Genomic DNA, 17,690 nt, shown 5'->3' with positions numbered 1-17,690 from the left:
TTTTGTTTTTATATTTTTAAAAGCCCGTCACATTAAATAATTACAAAAGTGGAGCTTTGCTATCTAGTAGTGTTTTTTATGAAGTTATTAAATTTTAAGTTCTCATAAAAGGATTTTTGTAAGAGTAAAATATACAGTCTCAACGGCGTTCCTAATTGGTTCATACATAACCTCGGAAACATCACAAAATATCACGTAAATACCTAACATAATATACAAACAAATATGGATATCAAGACGTACAACAAACAAACGGAAAGCGGTACAATTATTCCGATCACCACACTTCAGACCAATCACTCGTCTAAATACAATAGGTGTATAACAAAAATAATAAACACCAGACTTACTTGGTCAACGTGTAAAAATAAAAATTACTAACTTATCTAGATCGAGGAAGGTTTAGATAATATATTGAGCTATTTATTTTAAGGTGGCTTATCGTCCATAAATATTTAGTATCAAAATTATATGTATATTCGAATAAACACATATTTCTGCTTGCAATTGATTCACGTAATAGAAGAGGTTATTTATTACTATTCGTAACAAAAGAATTGTCGAGCTCGATTTCATTTATCCTCGAGAATCACTGAGTAATATAACATATGTCCAACGAGAGAACACGTCAATTCTCACAATGACATAATGTTATCGATACCGATTTCACTATGGCAAGGGTGTCACATGGGATGCAGAAGAACCAACTTTCGTTATACCACAACACGGTAATTTTTCTCGCGCGCTGGTCTATCACATAATAGATTAAAATGATTAAATTATAGCATAATCATACATAAATCGTAAAAAAACTTAAAACCGTTGAAAATTTCAAACGTCTTCAACGCACAAAGGAGCCAAATATTTTGAAAATTGTATCAAAATTAGAAAATAAAAATATTTGGTGAAAAATGCAAGTCACATCAACTTTTAATTTTTGTCTTGAAACAAAAAACAAAATAGATTTTGACTTAAATTGGTTTTACGTAAAAATTCCAGTTTATCCGAAAACATTTTTGATGTCCGATTTAATTTGAAGTTCTATACACAAACCAGATTCAATTTTCTACCATAAATCACCCTCAAAATATGGGAATCGTAAAAGTGATACCAATTGGTACATTTATCACGTGACTAAAAATCACATAAATAAAATCTATGTCAAAACTATACAATATGAGTTGTTACATAACTTTAGAACTGGCTGAACAATAATTCTAATACATGTTTTACATTTCTTTTTAGAGCGCTTTGACTATTTAAACATTTTTGTAATTTTTTAACTACTTATAATTTTTATAAAATCAAATAGTATGTTATTAATGTTGCTTCAGAAAAACTATGAATCGAGATCAAAAGTAAGTAAGGTGACAATAACTATTTATCTTGTATTGTGCTAAAATATTCCTATAGCTATAACACTATTATAGTGTTAGCAATGGATGAAAGTTCTATTATCTTACTTGTAACTACAACAATACACATTCAAATTTTGTTGTGTTACAAAACTACATAATATTATCTATATGTTCAGTGGACACTATTTAAGAGTTAAGACACGTGAAACTAGAAATTAATTAGGTTTATTATATATTATGTTTATATTAACCATATGGAATGTTCTATTTTAGTAAATTATTTTAAGTACTAGTTTTTGTGTTTGGATTATGAATACCTATGCGCCTAATTAATCACCGTAATAGTACTTAAATGTCAAATGTGTGTACATAATATATAATGTGTATTCAGTTGACCTTTAGTTGTTCGTCGTTATTTTAGCTTTGTGTTCTTAAACGAAGGTACGGTACACTATTAGCACGTTAATAGGTACTATCAAATTAGTTTTTAGTACCAGTTTTTTCCTTTTTTTAATGTGATAAAAATTGTTTACTCACATGGTAATTTGTACGTATCTACTAAATAATATTATGTTAAATTCCAAACGAAATACTATTCATGAATTAATTTATAGAATTGGATGTAAGTAGTTACTTGTTATCGCCGGAGACCGGAGTAGTATCTGTAGATCTAATAATCTGGAGTAGTATTCCAGATTAAAATGGATTTAAATTTTAAATCATAAATATATTATACCTACTATAGTTAATATTTCTAAATTAGAGCTTTTGAAAAATAAAAAATAAAATGATATACCTAACCGTGATGCTAAATATTCTAAATTTATTAACTTTAAAATTTAAATTCTGCTTTGATGTTCTATCAATTTTTTCTTCCCGCAAGAATGTAAAACAAAATAACAACAAAATCATCAGTTTCGCTTATTTAAAAAATTTTAATTACACATTAAGAAATATATTTATTGTTATAATAAACAAAAACAACAACATTTATATACCGTTTATTTCACTTATACAATTATATAATAACCATGGATATTAAATTAATATATCACACTTCAACAATAATTTATAACTTTTTTTGAACTATGATTGTCATATTATTGTATGATATAATACCGAACACCTATGTATAGGCAGCACATATTTATATTTTAACTGCATTGCATAGATCTTCACCTTAACGACAACGTAGACTATAATATACAAGGTTAATATAAGGTATAAATGTAAAATACTACAGGTAGGTAACCCATGAGTAAAGTTAAATAACTTCTGCAGTAACAACATGGAATAAACTTTACTTATAACTTTATGAAACTCAAACATAGACATAATACGAACAACCATTTTGTAAAAGTTTCAAATATTTTAAAAGTAGAATCCACAAATTCGATATGAGGTTAAAACTTCAAATATTAAAACTAATTTTCCATCACAACACAATATTTATATATTTTTTCTTATGTCAATCATTTATTTAAATGATTAATTTACAAAATACGAAGTAACTACATGGCTATGTTATAACTTTTAATTTAAATTAAAATTTCAATATTATTTTAGGTTTTATTCATTGTATAAATAATTCCACGTTACGTGATAAAAAAACAGGCTTACTTTGCAAGTATAAAAAAATAAATATTTTTATTGAGCCTGATTTTGAGATTTTTGTGACTAACACTTATCAGTTTATCACACTTCAGCTAGTTTAGACCAACTTATATTGATACTATCCAAATATAAGTTTAAAATGTCACAGAACATCTTTAAATACCATTGTGGATAGAAACTTACAAAAAGTTATTTTTAAATCTAATTTTGCCTCAAATCACAGTTCCTATTAATGTGATCTGTTATTTTTGAATCAGGCTATAAAATTCGTGTGAAATGGTCTTTTACCGAGATATTACCCCTGTGACTAGTGAGATGAGAAATAAATACTTTGAAATATTAATATAATTTATTATAATACCTATAGTTATCCAGTATTATGTGTTGTTAAATAACAATAAATTAGTAAAATAGCTTCTGAACATTTAAAATGAAAGCAATACTCAATAGATACTAGATAGTAGATAAAAGTACAAGGAGATAGCTCTAGATACGAATCAATCTTTGAAAGAGCTTAACTGATTGATTAACATAAAATAAATATTATAATATTGAAATTTATAAAATATAATTTCATATAACATGTGGTATATGATGCACTCCTGCCGTTTAAAATTCAAAATTTAGTATAGGTACTTAATGGATTTCCACATCAGCCAAAAAATATAACGATGAAATAATAAGAACAATGAAAGATTTATAATTTTTGTATTCGTATCTAAAATGCTAAGAAAAAGTTTTGAATTAAAATAAATACTTTTAGATATTATAAATTAAGTCTTAATCACAGTTTCTTAGGCAATATTAATCTTGAATAGATACTAAAAACTATGAAGATATTTAATAATAATTTATTCACAAGTCTTATAAGTCGTTCTTTTCACTTTTCTACTGACAATTATAAGTCGAAACAACAAAATATTTCAGTGTACATAATTTTTGTTAACTTGCCCAGTCTTTACTATAATAATATAGTTGGTTGTAATAAGCTAGTTGTAATAATTACAGACAAGTGGTTATCAGGGATCTGCATATTAACGGTAAAACACGACTGAGAACGCTTGATTTTTTTTTTGCAACATTGCCAAATTTAGTTGAACGATAATCGACTATCGAACGATTGAGATTTGAGAACGTTATACCTTTTTGGCTGAACGATTGATACTGCAGTTGATATTTATCCGACATTTATCTGATTAACCGGATGTAATTAGTAATTTATATAATAGAAAATAATATAATTAAAATCATACGAAGTGAACAAGAAGAAGAACTAGTACTATTAAATAGTTATAAATATTGTTTTTTTCGGAAATGTGAGACACACGGATGAACTGACAAAATGAAAGTGTTCAAATAATAAATGTACAGCAAGACTCTAACAGACTAAAAAAAATTATTGATTGATTGATTCAAAGATTTGGTAATTATAATCATTCCAATATCTCTACCTCTACTATATATTATATTATAGAACGACTGCAAGTTGTACATAAAAACTGTAAACGAAAATCTGAGATTGTATTTCAACAAAACCGAATAAAATAATATGCGCAGAACTACGTTTAGGAAAACTATGTGTAGGTGTACATACAATTAAAGAAAAAAATATTACCCACAGTTTTCTAAGTCACTCGATGAAGCATTACTCAACTTAAGGCAAATCAAAATGAAAACAGTATTTAGAGTGTAAAAGTTGAAAATGTGTTCATGTGCCTGAAAATCAACCTTTATGAGTTTAACTATAAAATATAGAATTTATAACGACTTGTCTTGATTTTTGGCAACAGTACATTTAAATATGCACCGAAATATTTTATTCAGTAGCTTAAAAATAAATCATAATAGTAGTACCTATATTGTTTCATCATTTTTCAATTAATTACATTTTGTCAACGTTTGAGCTTTAAACGGTCATAAAAAAAACGCCAATGTATTTGTGATATTTTTCAACTGCTAATACATAAATGTATGAGGAACGTATTTTATTTTCAAGCTTTTTGACCCAAAGGATAAAATTTTATTGACATTAGTAGATTAATGTAATAAATGAAAATTTTATCAAGCATAAGAAATGCCAATATAATTCAAAGAAAATTTCACGTAAGTATCTACGGTGATTTTTTAGAGTTACACCAATATCCAAAATCGATTCTGTCAAAAAGCAATTGTATACGTGAAAATATCCGTTTTTCCTTAATGATGATGATGCCCTGAGAAATTGGTTTAAGTTGTTTTTTGCTTTTCAATTTATTAATTCATTGAGTTGTCGCTTATATAGTTATATGTTTGTCAAATTGTTTACACGGGCAAGAGGGGCTGCTGGGCTCCATCCATACTATATAATCCAAGATTAAACAGTATCTATGCGTGTATTTATATATTATTCAATAAAAAGGTATAGTTTAACTCTGGAAATTATCTCTAAAATTCCAAGTAATGCGAGGTTGCATCAACCCAATTAGCTTTTGATAATAACTATATATTATACATTATGATACATATATAGACCAGTAATCCATTTTACGTAAGATACTTACAATATGTGCCTTAAGTAATGGTAATAAGTATGATTAAACAATTTAAATCATATTATTATATTAGCAAATCTATATGAACAATAATTATTTAATATTTAGAATGTTTATACAATTTACACGTTACGCTATTAAAAGTAAAGTAAAAATAAATAAAAGTAAGCTATAGAATAATAATTTTGGACAAACTTATTCAACCATTTAAAAAAACACAACCCTATTATAATTATACTCATATAATTTAGACATTTATTGTTATTAAACCTTTTCTATTATTATTCTGTAACACACCTTTCAAAAAAAAGAAAATGTATCTTATTCCAATGGCCAAGTTGCCGGGGGTTATTTCTTTAATAATAATAAAAAAGTAACTGGATTTCCAGCAAGTCAGTACTTCAATAGGTATTTAAATCCGAAGAGCACTAGATGAGTGTATAGAGATACCTACCTACCTCATTATTGAGGGTTGGTAATGTCAGGGGAGTAATGCTAACGCAGTTTCCCTCCCCGTGTTAACGGTTCATAAAAAAAAGATTAATTATACGTTAATGCATAGTGAATAACGAGGTATGTACGTTGAAAAACAAAAATAAATTTTCACAGCAGTACGGCACGTAGAATTGCAATTTTTTTTTAAATATAGTTTTTACACTTCCTAACAGTAACTATTAAATATATAATTAATTATTTAGATACATTGGCATAGATACGACACTAGTCTGAGTAGCCTTGAACAAATTGATGCGTCTCACGCGATTTAACAATAAAATATTTTATTTAAAGCACAATATTGCAGTGGAAAAAAGCCATAACATATATATATATATATATATATGTTATACGCCTTATAACTGTAATTCATTTTTGAAATAATTTATTATTCTATAATGTTGTTTTTAATTATCTTATATAATATTATATAAATATTACATATATACATATAACATAAATTTATTGAATCACTGAGTTTCAACAATGACGATTAAAACAAAATAAAAACTGTGAACAAGGAAATAAAAAATGTATAGTTTTTTTAAATTATAATAATACATCATTACTCTGTATAAATCTTTTATACCTTTTTACTCCAATATTACGGTATATACCTATATATTATCTACTCTACTGAAATATTTAAAAGATTTGAATAAAATAAATATATATCAGTCAAAATGTGGTAAGGATGATTTCTATACATAAGCTTTTCTACGTAGAATTTATAAGAATAGTATATATTATATGAGTATTTTCATTTCTTAAAAAGTTAAAATTATATTTTAAACTAAATCATAAAAAATATTTTTAAATAGAAATTTATCAGCAGTAATGACTAATGAGTAAGTAGTAAGTATACTATTTTTCTAATTAATATCTAACGTCTCAACAAATACTATACCTATTGATGTATATAATTATTATATAAATATAATTAGCTAACCACGAGTATTTGTTCAACCAGTGTTAAAAATTCCAATTTTATATTATTAAATTCGCTATTATTTGGGGATAATGGTGTCCGCGACTTAAAAATGATTTATAGTTAATGATGAACTATTCTCTATTATCTCTTCACCAACTGTGTAATTTTATATACCTTTTTTCTAGGACACTTACAGGTATCGCAGGCTTCTACAAACCGTGTTATACTTATATTTCTTTAATTTTTTCTGTCATTCATCAATTATATTATACAATATAGTATATACCATAGTCCACACTTTATATAGCAACAATCAGCAACTGGTGGACCGTGGAAGACAGAAGCCAGAAGCTGCAGGATCTTCAAAATGTCTTAACATTTTTTTTCGCTCATATTACTATACTAAAAAAATTAATATTTGACAAATTTTTTTTCACCTAACCTCATTTATTTATTTTTTTAATCTTCTGGACTCCGATAGAAATTACTTGCTGATCTGCTATAGGGCACAGACGATATCTAAGAACGAAATAAGTTTATTTAGCATACATACAAATAATAATAAACAATTTCTCAATCTAATATCGAAAAAAAATAAGTAGATACGACATTAGACGTTTTATCAATCGAAACAATCAACATTTATTGTAAAGTGTGAACAATAATGATTATTAAAGTTGGGTAAAAAAATAACGATTTAAATATTATGAATATTTATTTTATCATTCAAGAATACAAAATAAGAGTAATATTATGAATATTTATTTTATCATTCAAGAATACAAAATAAGAGTAACAGCCATAAATTATGTAATATGTACATTACCTCACAATATAGAAAAAGTTTTCATACTAAAAATGTACAGCCTTGTTTCTTAAAATCAACTATTTAGTTAATGCAAAACCAATAATTTATTTTATTATACCTATAGTTTAGGTAGGTACTGGGCGCTAAGTATGCAAGTATTATTTTAAATTCTAAATCCAAAGTGAAATCAATAATCATCTGGCTTATACTTTTCTACCATGCTTGAATCATTGGCCTATGAAAAGATCATGTCTAAAAAATAATATATAGCGTATTATGTTATATACTTATATACCTACCTACACGACATAAAGAAGATATTTTCTATATAATAATAATATCTAAAATATTTTTCATAAAAACTATACTCTAATCAAATTATAAGATTTACCCTAATTCCCAGGGGAAGAACTGATCTCATCTCATCACCTTGTAGCGTTGTTCTGTGTTTGTAGTATAGTGACTTTTTGCACCAAAGCTTGTAGTTGGTAACATCCATCTTGACTATAGATATTTATATATTTACCTTGATTGCCGCTATAATCAATAATCGCTTCCAGCATTCCAATTCTAAAAGCGGTTATCGGTTTTCGGGTCTCTTTTTACCGGTTTTAAGCCATACAATAAACAGTTTTTAATATCAATGCGTCTAGATAATATTTATAATAGTCACATATTATATATATTATATGCACATAATATATATATGCATACAATATACATATTATAGTATTGTACTGTAAATAAAACCTTGCAATATTGAGGATTTACATTTATAATCCACCTTGATACTGTTTATAGTGACTTTAAAGTTTAAATAAAAGTACAGTACTCATATTAAAAGATAGCTGTTAAAATATTTAAAGCTGTTTAGTGGCGCAACTAAGGGGGTGCAAAATGGTCTTAAGCACCCCCAAGTTAAAATTTAGCACCCCTTGTTTTTTATATCTAACTATTATTATTTTAGTGAAATACTATGAATTTTATGTTTTTAAATGATGGAAAATTTATAACTATTTGGTCGTATAATAATCTTATCATAATGAATCTAATTTGATTAATTTGGGATTATTTGGAATTTATTTTATAGGTACTTGCATTTTTTTTAGACATAATAATATAATATTAATGCTTATAGTATAAAATATCCTAGAACGTAACACTGGCATTAATTGCCGTCTTCGTCTCATAAGTGAGTAACATAGCAAATTTAAACTCAGCAGATCACGTCATATAGATATAGCTTCGTTAATATAAAAATTAGAGCTAATCTACCTATTATGAAACACGACGGTAAGAACATTATCTATGTTTATGTTTATTGATCGGTTTTTTACGATAGTAAAATTTTTTAGCAAGTCTTGCATGTATCATTTAGCATAAATTAAAAATGCTCATAAGTCATAACCCACTTAAAAACTGAACAATCGTAAAAAACCAACACACAAACACAGATAAAATTCTTGCCATCAAGTTTCATAATAGGTCGATTAACTCTAATTTTTACATTAACGAAGCTATACGTGATCTGCTGAGTTTAAATTTGCTACATTACTTACGTACTTGTGAGACGGAGACAACAAATGCCAATTACGTCTTATTAAAACCTAAATCCATCACAGGCCGCAGTAAATATAGTAAAAATATAATAGGATAATAAAATAATATAATGATATAATAGGCTCTTAATATTATAATTAACTATATTGGCCTCGCTGGAGTAGTATGCGTTGTGCATTATTTAAAATATTATATCATATTATTCAATAAATTAAATCGTGTTAACAGTTAATGTTAGTGTTAACGTAATGTTTTTAAATTTGAATAACAATAATAATGATAATAAATAATGATAACGGTGTTTTGATAAATGATAATAAATAATGATGATTCATAAAATGAAAAAAATGTACTTAATATTTTTTTTTTAAATTTTTAGTATTAAGTAAGTAGGTAGGTGCCGATTAAACATCAGCAAATTTGAACATAAATAGTGAGTTTCATTTTAGTGAATTTTTGTTTTATTTTTCAAATTTATAACAGATCATTTCCATCCAAATTACTGTTTGAATTAACCGATTCATGTTAAAAACTTGAATGTCTGATCTTATTTTAGATAATCAGTAAACATCCCTTAATAAACTTAGTTTTATGTTTGAGAGAACAGTATATGCTATTAATAATAGTTATAAATTGTATTGTTCAGTGCATGTAGTTTTTTATTTGCAACAGGATTTTTTTATGCTCTCAAATTCATATTAATGAAACCATTTTTATTTATATTAATATAACTTATATTTGAATTTCACATTACATTTACATAAATTTTATCAATTTGGCTATAATATTATGTAAAACTTTAATGTAAACTCTTTTAGTGTATCTCATGTTTAATTGTACTTTTATCATAATTTATGGATACAAGTTGGTTGAAAATGTTTTGTCCGAATGGTTCATCAATTGATCTATGGGTCAACAAGACATCAGAATGTTTTGTGGAAACCACAGTTGCTGGTACATTGGCTGTGTACATGATACTATTTGGCACAGCTCAATGCTCTATGTACAGAAAATACAGTACGCCTCTATCACAGGCTGCAATTCCCCAATCGAGGTTATACTATGTTCAGATGATCATTACGTTTCTTCTTCCCCTATTGGCTGTGGCTAAGTTTTTTGTTGACATTCACATAATTCAACATGGTGTTGTTTATGGATATCAAGTAAGTACATATTGAGCGATTGAACATGAAACCTGATCTAATTTTATTACATGTTCTAATGTATTATTAATTTTTTAGGCAGTATATATGCTCGTTATGGTTTTTGTATTTCCATTATCGGCAAAACTCATACTTATGGAAAGAAAAAGTCTTTTACCGTCAATGCCAGCCCGTGGACATGGTTTAGTCTTGCTAATTTTCTGGGTATTAGTGTTCCTTGCTGAAAATGTGGCTTTCATTACCATAACAAGAGATGATTGGTGGCCTAAATTAAATAAGTCAGTTAATAAGTTTTTTTTATTAAATTTTATTAATTTATGATTAATGATTTATTTTCAGTTTAAATGGTCAAATTGAATTTGGTTTATTCGTAGGAAATTATATATTAAGCTTCTTATTATTGATCCTAGGAGTAAAAGCACCTGGAATTATGACTGCAAGAGATTACTTTAGCCTACACAACTCAACAGATTTGTTTTTAGATGTAAGTTTTTAATATTTAATTCAGTGGTGTCATTTGGGAAGGGTGGCAGCGATGCATTTGCCTGTCTTGTCATTAGTTGACTGAGTATGGGCTGGTATCGGGCTATTTTCAGGCTGCAAGCCCACAAACTTGATTCATGGCATTGCTCAATAAAATTTAACCGTTATTCATGGTTATTGCTAATACATAAATAATTATAGGGCATCCGTATATTTATATTTTTAAATTATGTGGAAGAATTTTATAATCCATGGCACGATGAGTTTTTAGGTAGTATATTTAGTTATATTTTCAATATTGGTTGTGGATTTATGATGTGTTATCTATGTGAAGTGTCTATGGCATATAAAAACAAAATATACCCATCATTAATTATTATTATACCTACATCCCTTTCATTTAAATTGCAATACTTTTTTTTTTTTTACTGTTCATAATACTTAGATATATTTTTATTTTTGCTAGTTTTTGTTTATAGACTGTGTTGTTTAAATGTGATTTACAAATGTATCATTCAAGACCTTTTTTGGTTATTGTATTATTACTGCTAATGTTTTATATTTATACAGAAATGATATTGAACGGTTATAATTTTTTAGTCTGATCAAGTGGAAGAAACCTCAACATGGAACAATACAATCCGAAAAATCAAAATGATAGCACCTTTCATATGGCCAAAAAAGAGTGTGGCTTTACAACTAAGAGTAGTTGCTTGTATTATGTTGGTAATTGCTGGAAGAGTAGCCAATGTGTATGTTCCACTTTACAGTGCAAAAATTGGTATTTAATTATTTTTAATCTTTTTATGTTGCTTTAATAATTATTAACAGTATAAACTAATAATTTATGTTATTCTTAGTTGACAGCTTAACTGCTATTCCTCTTGTTTTTCGTTGGGATTTAATTTTTATCTATATTGGTATCAAGTTTTTACAAGGAGGTCTTGGAATGGGTTTCTTGAATAACTTCAGGAGTTACTTATGGATTAGAGTACAACAATATACAAAACGGGAAGTCGAAGTAAGTTTTCATTAGTTCTAAATAAGGTAAAAATGTATTAACTGTACTAATTAAAATATTATAAAATATATATTTAGGTATCACTATTCCGTCATTTACATAACTTAAGTTTGAAATGGCATTTGAGTCGTAAAACTGGTGAAGTTTTAAGAATAATGGACCGTGGAACAGACTCAACCAATAGTTTGTTATCATTTATACTTTTTAGTATTGGACCTACCATAATTGACATCATTGTAGCTGTTATATTTTTCCTATCATATTTCAATTGGATGATGGGAACGGTGGTTTTTATTACAATGGTTTTGTATATAGGTATGAATTATTTTGCATTCAATAATATCATTAATATTTAAATGATACTGTAAAAAAATTACAATTTTTACAATTACAATTACAACTACAAGTTACAATTAAATACATTTTAATTACCACTCTATGCATACTGCTATTAACTATAAGTGTACGATGACAAATTATTAAATGATATATAATATCATCTTAATTTATAAGTAATTTTTGTCGATAAATATTAGTTCAAACAAGATTTAAAAAATGATTGAATAAAAGGTGAATTTATAGAGATTTAATATTGAACATTTACAAATCAACATTGTCTCTATAATATTACAACCATTACATATACCTAAGCTTTTTTTTATGTCCTTGCTTATTTTTTTTCCAAGACAACTTATATCAGATTAATTAAATATACGTATTTTTTTAACTAACCATCTCATCATCATACAAGGTGAACACTAAAATTATCAATTTTCAAAGTTTGGTTATAAAATTAAAGAACAATTGAAAATTAATTATTAATATATTAGAATAAAGTAGATAACATGATAATTATTTAATGAAATTAAGTTGATAATCTGAGCATTTTGTTTGATTATAAAATTATTTTCAGGCATAAAAATAAATTAAAAATCACACTAAAATTAAAGCCATAATTATCATTCCTCCAATACTAAATTAATTTTGTCATATAATATTACCTGGTGGATGTTAAAAGTAATATTTTTATAAGGTTTTCACCAGGACTCCTATGAAATTTTTGATCTCCCTAGATTTTTTAAATATGGTTTATTTATTAATATTTTAATAAGGTTAAAAATGAATAATTTTCAATAATTTCCAAATTTGTTGGAAAAAAGCAAAATAAAGTCAATTTATATTAAAAATTTAACACTCATAAACATATAATCACTGTTTTCATTGATAGTTGTGTAGTTCTAATTTGCTAAATCTCAAATTTATTACTAATTATTCTACACTAAAGCTAAATTGATCCTAATATTTGCATAAATCCTATATAATTTGTTATACTGAACATAGTAACATTTGTATTATGTATTTGGAAATTCATAAATCATTGTTTTTTTTTCATTTTTTGTGGGGGATTTTCAGCTTTGACAATCATCATAACAGAATGGAGAACAAAATTTCAACGTCGAATGAATATAGCAGATAACAATATGGAAGCTCGTAGTGTTGATTCTATGTTAAATTTTGAAACAGTCAAGTATTATGGTGCTGAAGAATATGAAGTTAAAGCCTATAAAGATGCAATAATAGAATATCAGGTAAAATGAATGGATTTTTTTTTTTAACTCTTAAATTTAATTAATTCAACATATTATATTTATTTTTTTTGTCTAGCAAGAAGAGTTTAAAACACAAGTATCATTAGCTATTCTCAACACTGTTCAAAATTTAATTGTATGTATAGGGTTGTTGGCTGGATCATTGCTCAGTGTTCATTTTGTTGTTGATCTTAAAGAGTTAACAGTAGGTGATTATGTTCTATTCACTGTGTATATCATTCAACTGTATGGGCCACTAAACTATTTTGGAACATTCTATAGGTATTAAACAAATGTGATATTAAGATAACATCTCATCATTCTCATCCACATGTTTTGTCTCAGTACTTCACACATACAATAGATAACTTGAGTTCAGCTAAACCAATTTTGTGTTAACTTAGATATTACAATAAGTTAACATATTATCAAACTTTAAAGTTAAAAATATTATCTGTTTGTTTGTGTGTTCTTTTTACTATTATATTTTACATATTTTCTTGCTTGCTTTTAAAATTAAAACACTGTAAAGAAATCAAAGTACAAACGCAATTCATTTTTCTTACTTTCAAATTTGATAATAGGTTCATTTGTTGTAATATTTAAGTTAACAAAAAATTGTAATTCAAATTTGCTGTTGTACATTTGTAGAACTGATATTAAACATGTAGGTATGACATTTTCTTAAAGTAAACTAAAATATTTAATTAATATATGAATATTAAATCATTTGAAATAGAGCAATTCAGAAGAACTTTATTGACATGGAAAATATGTTTGATTTAATGAATATAACGCCTGATGTTAGTGATGTTCCTGATGCAAAAGACTTGGTTTTAAAAAATGGACGAGTGGAATTCCGCAATGTAACATTTTCTTATCAACCCGAAAGAGTAGTTTTACAAAATGTTTCATTTGTGGTTGAGCCAGGCAAGACATTGGCGTTGGTTGGTCCATCAGGTAGTGGAAAATCAACTATTGTGAGACTGTTGTTTAGGTTTTTCGATGTAGATTCTGGATCTATCATTATTGATGACCAGAATATACAACTGGTTACACAAAATTCACTTAGAAAAGCTATTGGTGTTGTTCCGCAAGACACTGTTTTGTTCAACAACAGTATTAAGTATGAATAAAAAAAACTCTTAATAAACACAAAAATTTAATTAAAATGATTTATTAGATTTAACATAAGTTACGGAAAAGTTGAATCTAATGATTCAGAAATAGTGAATTCTGCTATGGCAGCCGAAATACATGACAGAATTATGAAATTCCCAGATCAATACAATACACAAGTACATTTTATTTATTAAACTTATAATCAAGTTTTGTTTTATATCAATCATATGCTTGATAATTTTCTAGGTTGGTGAAAGAGGATTGAAACTAAGTGGAGGAGAAAAACAAAGAGTAGCTATTGCCAGAACGTTACTTAAGGCACCTGCCATTGTATTGCTGGACGAAGCTACAAGTGCATTGGATACTAAAACAGAAAGACAAATTCAAGTGAATACTAACATTTTGTGAATGATATTATGTTTTTGAGTAACTAGGTATTAATAATTTTTAAAACGTTTAAGGCGGCGTTGGATCAAGTCTGTGCTAATCGCACCACAATAATTGTTGCACATAGGCTGTCAACTATTGTGCATGCTGATGAAATACTAGTACTAAAAGATGGTGAAATATATGAGAAAGGAAGGTAAATTAATATGACTACTTTTGGTATTATAATTTGCCATTAACTTTTTTATAGTAAATTAATAACATATCTATTTAAAATGTGTATGTAATGTCTTGTAGGCATGATGATCTCATAATAAGAAATGGCCTGTATGCTGAAATGTGGTCTGAACAACGTAAATCCACTAGTGATATACCCTCTAACGAGGATCCACCAGCACCTTCAGCAACAAATATCAGCGAAACTTCAATAAATACAAAAAGTTACCACCATCCACACGTTTAAAGATTGTGTATGAGATCATTATACTGGTTTAGGGTCATTATGTAAAGGTTTTAGTCTGAGATACATATGGGGTATTCTCTGTTTGGGCTAGTAGCTGGTTTTTACTCATTAGAAAAATATCTTTCAATGTTACTACTTATAAACATATGTTTACTCTTATTATCCCAACTAATATGATCAATTTATGTACCCTGCTTTCAATCCACGTTTAGTTGTATTCCTATAAGTTATGAAATACATTTATTTTTATTTTATTGTTTTAGAATATATATTTTGTATATTGTTTGACTTATCTTAAAAATCATCAACTGAATTTCATATTGTATCAGTCACAATTCAATAAAGTTACCTGTCGTAATCATAATATAGATAATAGAATAATTAATAATTCTTTTATTATCTACGGCCATATGATAGGTATAAATTATAAGGTCAGTAATCTTAGTATCATTAAATATACACATTTCATTAACATAAAGGAATATGATATGTGACCATTATGTAGAATTGACAATACCTACTAAAAGAAACTGAAATACTTATTGTTAAACTTTCAACTTTATAAATATAGAAAGATATAACACTCTCAGAAATATTAATGGTTAAATAGTTAATTATTTGAACAGAAACACTTGTAATCTTGAGCCTTTGACCGCATGAATTGTTGACAAATACAATATGATGCATTATAATGTTATATTATTGGATGTACTTATTGTATTGTATTTGTTGTGTTTAAATTGATTGGACGATCAAATATCAATAGTTTACGATTTATTTGTAGGTATTTAATAAATCTCAATTTATATTATTTTTTGTACATTGATTATATTCAAATGCGATATGCTAATAACCAAGCCTGTATTAACAAAAATTGCCGTCAGGGGAAACATAAAATTTTCCACCTCCCACCACCGAAAAAAAAAAAGATGATATTATTTTACTTTATTGATATTACACAATTGTAGGAGTAAATAATTACATTAAGAGGTCGTAGCTGCATATTATGTTTCCGTCAAGTACGTAACATAGTAATTTTTACACTCAGAAAAACCCGTGTAACTCTATTAGTTTAAAATTAAGAGTGAATTGCCCTCCTATAAAAATTAAAGGTAACATTGTTATCGAGGGCTTCTCTTAGGCTTTTTATTATATTTTAATTTTAAAGCGAGTTATGAATATTTTAAAATTGTAAATTGTTTGTATATATTAAAATACTCATAACTCGCTTTGAAATATAAATGTAATAAAACGCCAACGAGAAGCCCTCGATAATAATGTTACCTTTAAATTTTGTAGGAGGTCAAATCACTCTAAATTTTAAACTTACTGAACTAAACGAGTTCTGCTGAGTGTAGAAATTGCTGTTACGCACTTGTAAGATGGATACAACACATACGGGTATAACGTCCTCTTAACGTAAATTAAAACTCAGTATAATAAATTAATAATTAATATATGATGTTATTCAAAGCAGTTTTTAAAATGACTAAACAACTTGAAAAATAAAAATATTTAATTAATTTGTAACTTCGTAACTTTACATTTTACATTTTTTACCATTTCAATATTTTGCCACACCTAAACCAAATTTTAATATTGCCCCTCCGAGTCCTCCCTTAATACGTGCCTGCTAATGACTAATAATGAGCATATTGTAATCTTACCCGTTAAAGTAACATAAGTATATTATATTAGTGGCCACCTTAGTCGAACTCGAGGTCCTCGTCCGGACTTCTTGTTGAATGGAGGCTCGTCCCTCAAACCTTACGCGATTAAAAAAAACCAATCTTTGGCTAGAGAGGCAAACTCTTTGGGTTCTCGGGTGGAAAGCATCCCTGACCTTAGGCAGACGTATAACCTATCAAGTATAACCCTTTTAGTTAAAGAATAACACAAGTGTAGTGGCTCTTCCTTTACCTGCAGCTGGCTGCGGTCACGCCAAACTCAAGTGACCTCCACTCCACCTCCCGTCAACAATGCCAAATTAAAGTAACATATCGGTAAGTGTAAATATTTTGGTGGTTCGTTACAACCACAAAACTCAAGGTTCTCCGCGTGACATTAATGTATAGTGTTTTGTGCATATTATGTATAAGTATATAAACTCACAAACGCAAACTTCGGAAGACTAAAACTGCCAAAATAATGGTTTCTACAAATCT

The 17,690-nt window shown here is 27.2% G+C and overlaps 1 protein-coding gene across 2 annotated transcripts; it reads left to right on the top strand.

Annotated features, from left to right (window-relative positions):
• The first annotated feature begins 9,606 nt into the window (after positions 1 to 9,606).
• On the top strand, positions 9,607 to 16,336 carry Hmt-1 (ABC transporter ATP-binding protein/permease Hmt-1). 2 transcript variants are annotated; one of them, XM_015509463.2, is made up of 14 exons: positions 9,607 to 9,730; positions 10,163 to 10,460; positions 10,539 to 10,738; positions 10,800 to 10,944; positions 11,544 to 11,724; positions 11,804 to 11,964; positions 12,042 to 12,279; positions 13,378 to 13,553; positions 13,630 to 13,835; positions 14,293 to 14,679; positions 14,737 to 14,851; positions 14,922 to 15,062; positions 15,137 to 15,258; positions 15,360 to 16,336. In XM_015509463.2, the coding sequence occupies exons 2-14, from the start codon at positions 10,173 to 10,175 to the stop codon at positions 15,523 to 15,525; spliced, it is 2,526 nt and encodes an 841-aa protein (XP_015364949.2). In that variant the 5' UTR covers positions 9,607 to 9,730; positions 10,163 to 10,172; the 3' UTR covers positions 15,526 to 16,336. The 2 variants fall into 2 exon arrangements, with proteins under 2 accessions (XP_015364949.2, XP_015364946.2); XM_015509460.2 differs by lacking the exon at positions 9,607 to 9,730 and having other exon boundaries at positions 9,770 to 10,460.
• Positions 16,337 to 17,690: the final 1,354 nt, after the last annotated feature.

Source organism: Diuraphis noxia, unplaced genomic scaffold (assembly GCF_037042655.1).
Source record: "Diuraphis noxia isolate RWA-SAM2 unplaced genomic scaffold, SU_Dnox_SAM2 contig0002, whole genome shotgun sequence".
NCBI lineage: Eukaryota > Metazoa > Arthropoda > Insecta > Hemiptera > Aphididae > Diuraphis > Diuraphis noxia.
This window is presented reverse-complemented; position numbering and strand designations above follow the sequence as displayed.